At 50.7% G+C, this 7,738-nt stretch overlaps 1 protein-coding gene across 2 annotated transcripts; it reads right to left on the bottom strand.

Moving 5' to 3' along the window:
* Positions 1–1,861: 1,861 nt before the first annotated feature.
* LOC100967245 (NADH-cytochrome b5 reductase 1) lies at positions 1,862–7,316 on the bottom strand. Of its 2 annotated transcripts, XM_003823002.5 has the most exons (9): positions 7,188–7,316; positions 6,746–6,895; positions 6,525–6,597; positions 5,884–5,990; positions 5,361–5,490; positions 4,598–4,681; positions 3,627–3,712; positions 3,055–3,154; positions 1,862–2,688 (listed from the first exon to the last, which is right to left on the bottom strand). In XM_003823002.5, exons 1-9 carry the CDS (start codon positions 7,200–7,202, stop codon positions 2,516–2,518), a joined length of 918 nt encoding a protein of 305 aa, XP_003823050.1. In that variant the 5' UTR covers positions 7,203–7,316; the 3' UTR covers positions 1,862–2,515. The 2 variants fall into 2 exon arrangements, with proteins under 2 accessions (XP_003823050.1, XP_034799796.1); XM_034943905.2 differs by lacking the exon at positions 6,525–6,597 and having other exon boundaries at positions 5,884–6,009; positions 7,188–7,249.
* Positions 7,317–7,738: the final 422 nt, after the last annotated feature.

Genomic DNA, 7,738 nt, shown 5'->3' with positions numbered 1-7,738 from the left:
CTCTGTCAGCCACTGACCAGCTGTATGACCTTTGGTAAATTATGAATCTTCAGCTCACATGATTATCATAAGGATTAAATTATGTGATGTAGATCGAGTACTTAGCACAGTACCTGGTACATGGCTGTTAACTCAAAACTATTTTTGTTTGTATTTTTAGGGACAGGCTCTCAATCTGTCACCTAGGCTGGAGTACAGTGGTGTGATCATAAGATCATAGCTCACTGCAGCCTCGAACTCCTGGGCTTCACGGGATCCTCTCAACTCAGCCTCCCAAGTAGCTGGGCTACAGATTCGTGCCACCATGCCCAGTTAATTTTTTATTTTTGTAGAGATAGGGTCTCACTATGTTGCCCAGGCTGTCAAAAATGTTACCTCTCTTTCCCCCCTTCCTCCCTTTCTGAATCTTTCTCAACCTCTTCCCAGCTGCACTTTGTATGTACCTCTGCTATGGTATTAGTCACACTGTTATAATTATTTGTCACTTGTTGGCTGGGCGCAGTGGCTCACGCCTGTAATCCCAGCACTTTGGGAGGCTGAGGCGGGCGGATCACGAGGTCAGGAGATCGAGACCATCCTGGCTAACACGGTGAAACCCCATCTCTACTAAAAATACAAAAAGTTAGCCGGGCATGGTGGCAGGCGCCTGTAGTCCCAGCTACTCGGGAGGCTGAGGCAGGAGAATGGTGTGAACCCAGGAGGCGGAGCTTGCAGTGAGCCAAGATTGCACCACTGCACTCCAGCCTGGGTGATGGAGCGAGCCTCCGTCTCAAAAAAAAAAAAAAAAAAAAAAAAGTCATTTGTCTGTCTTAGACTGTGAGTTCTTTGGGGGTCTAAGACCAGTGTTGGTCATACTTTTATCCTCAGGGCCTCGCATAGTGCTTGGCACATGCCAGATCCTTAATAAACATTTGTATGTTGACTGGATGAGACAAAAACCCATGCAAGACAAGGAATGGTGATCTTCCACGCAGGAAATTCTCTTTACAAGCCTGCTTCACTATCTGAGCCCAACGTTCCTAAGCAAGATTTTCCTTCCTGGAGGTGAGGTGGCTGAGACTGTGTTACAGAGCCCAGTGCCATACACATATTAGCTGATCAAGAAATGTTGGATGGAACACCACCAACAGAATTTACTGAAGGTTCTGCCCTGGGGAGGAGTGAATTCTGAGGGTCCCACAAATCTTTCTCTCGGAAGCCCCAGAAACAGCAATAGACAGTTGCCGAAAAGCAGAAAAGCAATGTCGACCTTCATTCTGAGCCCACCACATTGTTTTGTTGAAATGGGAGTAACAAAGAAGAATCTGGAGAGGCTGCCCTAGTCCTACCCTGGGAAAGGGAGTAGATTGGGTCATGCTACACAGCAGAGGAGAAGGGTACTCAGGACAGATGAGCCTGGGGGAGGCCAACTCTATCTGGGCATCAACAATTCCGGCCAGGGCTGGTGATGTCAGGTTACTTTTTAAAGAAGAAGGCTTCCCTTCCAAACAGAAAGACAACACTTTGATTTGTGTGCCAGGTTCCCTGAAGGATAAATATGGTGAAGGATAGGCCAAGAGAAGGAAGAAGGGGAAGAGTGGCCTATCAAGGGAACACTGTGAGGGGCAGCTGGGCTCAAAAATGTCCCCTCTAATGTGTGTTCTCCTTCCCCCACCTCGAGAGCCTCCAGGGAGAAGCGGAGCTCTGGCTCTGCTGAGACAGCTGCTGAGATGATCACTGAGTCTGCTGGCAGCTCACATTTCAGCACATGGTACAACTTCTCAAAGGTTCTTTGGAACACCTGGGAGAGTTCCATGGTGGCAAACCCTTCCTCCCTAGGTCCTCGGGGATTTGGAAACAAGGACCCCAGACACAACAACCCTTTCAATATCACACAGGGGCCTCAGCCCCATTTATTTGCACAGCCAGGGGTTCCTGCCACAAACAGCAGTTTTTGATTATCAGTAGCTGTTTCCCTCTAGCCTGGGCAGGGGCTGAGAGAGACACACACAGAAATATGATATTTCAGACTCCTTTGAGATCTGAAGAAATCATTTCCTCCTTTCTTGCCATCTCCATAAGACCACCTCTGGAAGTATGCTATGCTCAACTTATACTCACACATACAGATTTGCTCATAGGTTGAACAGTGAAGTTTAAGTAAAACCCATTGCACAGACTGTTCCTTTCATCACAGACACAAAGAAGGTGAGAGTAAGATGCTATCAAGGAACTAGCCAATCTTGGACCAAGCGTACATGCTCCCTTCCTTCTTACTCCATGGAAGAGACTGCTCCATGGGCCTCTCCTGGACCTGTTGCCACGGGGAGATTTAGGAGGCCATCCAAGGAGTGACTGAGCCTTGGCCCTCTTCCATGGCTACAGGAATATTGTTCCTGCAGGTACTATCCAGATTTCAGCTCTAGATGTAACTGAAAAAACCTGAAACTCTCAGGAAAGGAATCTAAGGCTTATAGTGCTTGAGTACTGATGGGGAACAACTGCAGCGAACAGCACCAGGGAAGCTGGAGGATGCTCAGTAGGTGAATCGCATCTTTTGTGAGTAGCCCAGTTTGTCCAAGTTGGGATGGCAGGCCAGCTGCACCATTGGGGGTGGCCCACAAAGCAGTACCAGCACATCATCCCCTGGAGCAGGCAGGTGTTCCCGGATCATGTCGGCAGTCACAAAGCCCTTGCTGTAGGCCCAATCTGAAGTATGGGGAGAAGAAAGTACTTAATACTCCAGATACATGCTGGCAAGGGGATGTGGTGCTGTGAGACTGGGGAGGGCCCTGAAAGGCTCTGGAGAAAGTGTCAAGTGGTAGCAGCAGCTGGGAATGGGTATACTCAGCCTGCCTCAAGCTGAGCCTTAGCAGCACAGCCATCCCTGTCACCCACCTGGTAAACAGGAACCCAAAGGAAAGGGACCAGGAGATCACTGTGTCTGTGCACTCAGACTTCCGAGTTGGCAGTCTGAGGCAAGGTTGATTTCAATGAAGCCAGAACTCACAAAGGGGCAAGGCTTTGATTTTGACGATGAGGGGATAGTGGTATGTCCAGAAATGGGAAGGATACCTTTTGGGGGATGATCCAGAGTGAACCAGAGCTTAAAGCGATTGGGATAGCGGGCCTGCAGTTCCTCTAAGTCCTCCCGCAAGATGATATCCTTTTCTGTCTGAAATGCAAAGGGGAAGGAAAGTCTTTAGGAGTCTTCTCAGGCCCACATAAAAAGTTTTCTGCTATACAACTTTCCAACTAAGAAAAAGAAAGGGAAAGCAAAAGTTCTAGGAAATAAGCAAGACTTGCAGTGCTTTTAGGGAGTTAGGATGAGGAGAAGAGGGGAACAGCCTTTATCTACACATTATGAAGGAACAAAGATGAATATTTAACCAAGAAGATCTAAGTTTCTGTGCTCCAGACTAGATACCTTAAAAGTTTTCTTCTTTCCTTGGGGACCAGGGAAGGAATTTGATTCAGTGCTCTGTCCTTTCTCCTCCTTATTGAAAGAGGACCCTGTGCCTTACAGAGGGGACCTTGGGCAGAGGCTAAAACAGGGCACTGGGCCAGTTCTGCCCATCCATACCACGTCTCTCAGCCCTACCCACACAGCAACTTTGAAGTCTTAGGGTGGAGGAAAACAAACCAACCTGGTTGGCAAAAAGCAGAAAGCACTGGGTTGGATCTTCTGGGACTTTTAGGATGGCCCGGATCAGCTGTAGCATTGGGGTGATTCCTGCATGAAGATACCCCACAGTGAAATGTACTGGCCACACTCTCTGCCCTGTCCTGGCTCCTTAGCTGACCAGCCCTTTCATCTTCATTCTGCTCATTCACCACTCCACTCCATTTTCCTTTAGCATTCTCATCCTCTAAACTCTTCCTGCATATTCTCCAACATCTGTATTTCCGGGCACCCTTCAAATTCATCTAAGTTCATATTGTAGAAATCTTTCTTAGGAACTAATCTAAGACTCTTCTGAAAGTCCTTTGGAGGCTAGGACTCCAAAGTCACAAATGACTACAAGTACCTCCGGATTCAATGATGAGGGTTCTAGAACACTGTATTTGCAGAGGTTAAGTGCATGTACTTAGGCACTAGGCAGAGCCAAATACTAATTTTGCTCCAGGCCATTACCAGTGAAATAACCCTGTGGAAATCATTTAGCCTCTCTGGAACCCCATTGTCTCTCTGTAAAAGGAAAAGGCTAGTACCTACTTCATAGATACCTATATATGTGTCTAATTTATGTGTCTAATATATAGTAGTGTATTAGACTACACAGTGTCTAATGCACAGTAGTGTCCAATGCTAATTTTCTTTCTTCCTAGCTAGTCATTCCTAGCTGCTTCTCTCTTCTCTCACCTAAAACTATTAGATCCATTCAAAATGAGGAAAGCTCATTTAATTTGTTTCTCTAATTCCATCAGTTAAAATATTTTTTTGGTTTCTACCTGCTTATGATTTTGTTTTTCAGATACTAGGGAGTTCTAAGCATTGCTGGAAATCCCCTGATGAACAACAGCTTGGCTATGATTACCAGTCTTCAGAGGGTCACCTAGGAATTTGCATGGCAACAGTCAACAATGGTGGGAGAGAAAGGCCCTCAGTGTAATGCACCTGTCCCGCCGGCAATCATTCCCAGTTTCTTCGCCACTCGGGGTTCTGGTGGAGATTTCTTGTTGGGCTGAATGTTAAAATGCCCTGAGAAGTCAGGTGAAGAGAGCAGTGGAAGAATAAAGTCAATACAGCGAACTTAGAAAACAAATGCAGAGTTGAAAATATGCCTGAGGCCAGTTGAGCAGCTGCTATGACATCTGATCCTGGAGCTTGGGTGGAAGCTTGAGTTGAGCCAGCCCTGACAATAATATACTTGAGGGACAATGGGGCCAGGGCTATCTGTGAGTCAGTTCAGCGCCACACAGTGTATCAGCTGCTTCTGGCAAAGTGTCACTCCCTGGTGAAGGAGACAGGCACAGAGCCAGGTGTGAATCTATTTTCCCAAGTGGCACACAGCAGCTCCAGGGACTTGCTAATGCACCCAGCTGTTCCCATGGGAAGGGCTGAAAGCTATCTCTGGCTCGCTCCACAGCTCACCCAGGGGGGCAAATTTTTGAAGGTGGGGAAGAGGGGCACATGTTTGCTTTAGTAATCTCCACAGCTGCCATGGCTAGGGAATTCAAGTGGAGGAGGAACTGCTTCCTGTGGCAAATGGGGCTGAGAAACATGCCTTTCTATTGTATCAGTGCTATGTTTAGAAGGAAGGGCGGCCCTGGCCCTTACACACGTGCATACACATGTGTACACACAGCCATACTGTGCCAAGAGGACTATGGGAACTGATAAAGTGGGAGACAGGCTCAAGGAGAAGACAGGTCATTACCTTTTCCAGTGTAAGTGAGCAACCCGCTTGGCCCCCGAAACTCCACCACATCCCCAACCTTCAGGCTATCCAGGTACTGAGACATCTTCCCTCCCTCAGGAAATTTGGGGTGCACACCCTTCAGGTAGACCTTACAAGACAGAGAGAAAAATACCTTATTTGGAATGTCACTGGTTTCTGAGCCCCATGTTGACTAAACCTCCCTGAGGCTGGGGCAGGGATCAGATATGTGCTATCTTTTCCCCGTCTACATACTTTCTTTTTTTTTTTTTTTTTTTTTTTTTTTGAGTCAGAGTTTTGCTCTTGCTGCCCAGGCTTGAGTGCAGTGGCGCAATCTTGGCTCACTGCAACCTCCGCCTCCTGGGTTCAAGTGAGTCTCCTGCCTCAGTCTCCTGAGTAGCTCATACTTTCTTCACATCTACAGAGTACATACCATTTCCTGCTGTCAGGCAAATCTTAGAAATTTCTACAAATCCCAGAAAGAATGGGTAAGCAGCCCCTGGGTCCCTTCCTAGCCCCTTACCTTGATGACAAGATCCACGTAGCCTTGATCCTCATCACTGGTGACAGGAGTGTATGGCCTGATGACCAGGCTGCCATCAATTCGGGTGGAGAGGTAGATATGTTTGCCTGGGGACCGTGCAGAGAGCTACATAAGGGTTGTCTGTGATGTGCTGCATCCCTCAAAATACTCAAAGAGATTTGAGAGAACAAGATGACTTGCTTCCTGCTGTGGTCCCAAGGAGCTACCAGGCAGGGAAGATTTGCCCCGTTGAGCCCTCAGTTGGATCTCTTATAAGCGCCCAGTTGAGGAAACACTTATTTCCAGCGTTTCCTGCCAGTTACTGCCAGGACCTTGACAGATGAGTCAAAAGGGTCTGGGCAATGGGAAAAAGTTAGTAGTGCTTGCTCAGAGGGAGTAATTAGCAAATCCTGCAGGGAAGAGGCAAGACTGTTGAGTGTTAAAGCTGGATGGGGGTCATGGAAGCCACACCCTAGAGGGGCCCAGTGGCACCTCACAGCTTGGAGGATGCAGAGCCAAGTGGGGGAAGGGGAATGGTGTGTGGAGCAAACCGGTTGAAGCAGCGTGTTTCATGAGACCCCAGGAGGGGAGTCACCTTCTGAGGATACCAGGGAAAGGAGCCCATTCCACACTTTCCTTACCCACAGGCAGCCCCAGAGTGTGGTGGGCGGTGGGCAGGGCAAAGCGGAACCTCTTGGTGTTGTGGCTCACAGTCTGGAGGGTGGAGGACACAAGTGTTTCACCAGGCGCGCCTGGCGCTGCCACGTCCCTTGGACATCCCAACCACCGTGGGTGCTGTACCCTCCATGCCAGGAGCACTCTGGTCCCCTCCTTCACCCTGGCCCTTTCTTCCCCAACTTACCGTCTTGTCTAGCAGTCGTAGCAGGTACTTTTCATTGGGGTCCAGGAGAGTGACCTGAGGCCGGCGGGACCTCCGAACCAAGTAGGAGCCCACAGCCAGGCCGAGCAGAGTGACCAGCCCCACCCCCAGGGAGGCCAGCAGGACGGGGCTCTGTGGGTAGAGGAGGCAGCGTGACCGCCAGGCTGGGTAAGAGCCCGGGGCTTGGGTGGTGACCGTCCCAGGGGTGGCGATCCCGAGCTCCAGCGCGGAGGCATGCCAAGGGCAGAGGGGTAACCTGGCGGAGTCCCGAGCCCGGATGTGCGAGATCGGGACCCCAGCATCCACGGTGGGCCCAGAGCCCTGCGGGGCGGGGTCGGCAGCGACAGCCCCTGGTCCGGAGCTGAGTGGCCAGAACCAGATGGGGAGGGGTCCCCCAGTGGAGGATACTGAATGAGGGTCTTACCGTCTGGATCCCCATGACGGAGCGCCTTTTCCTCCACCACCTGACAAGCCGACAGATCCCACAATGCGCCGCGGGGCGGGTCGGAGGGCGGGGCAGGCCGGGGGCGGGGCCTGGCAGGAGGCGGGACCTCGCGGCTGGGGGGGGCAGGAGGCGGGGCCTGGCGGGGGGGTGTCTGTCGGGGGCGGGGCCTAGCAGGAGGCGTCGGCGGCGGGGCCTTTTGGGGGCGGGGCCCGGCAGAGGCGGGGCTGGGCCCCTCTGCGCGCCACACTTTCCCTCCGCTACTCGGTGGCTCAGGGTCTCCGGTGCTTATTCAATACTTTTTTTTTTTGAGTCGGAGCCTCGCTCTGTCGCCCAGGCTGGAGTGCAGTGGCGCGATCTCGGTTACTGCAACCTCCGCCTCCCAGTTTCAAGTGGTTCTCCTGGCTCCGCCTCCCGAGTATCTGGGACTACTGGCGTGCGCCACCACGCCCGGCTAATTTTTTTTTTATATTTTTAGTACAGACTGGGTTTCACCGTGTTGGTCAGGGTGGTCTCGAGCTCCAGGGCTCAAA

Source organism: Pan paniscus, chromosome 1 (assembly GCF_029289425.2).
Source record: "Pan paniscus chromosome 1, NHGRI_mPanPan1-v2.0_pri, whole genome shotgun sequence".
NCBI classification, from domain to species: domain Eukaryota; kingdom Metazoa; phylum Chordata; class Mammalia; order Primates; family Hominidae; genus Pan; species Pan paniscus.
This window is presented reverse-complemented; position numbering and strand designations above follow the sequence as displayed.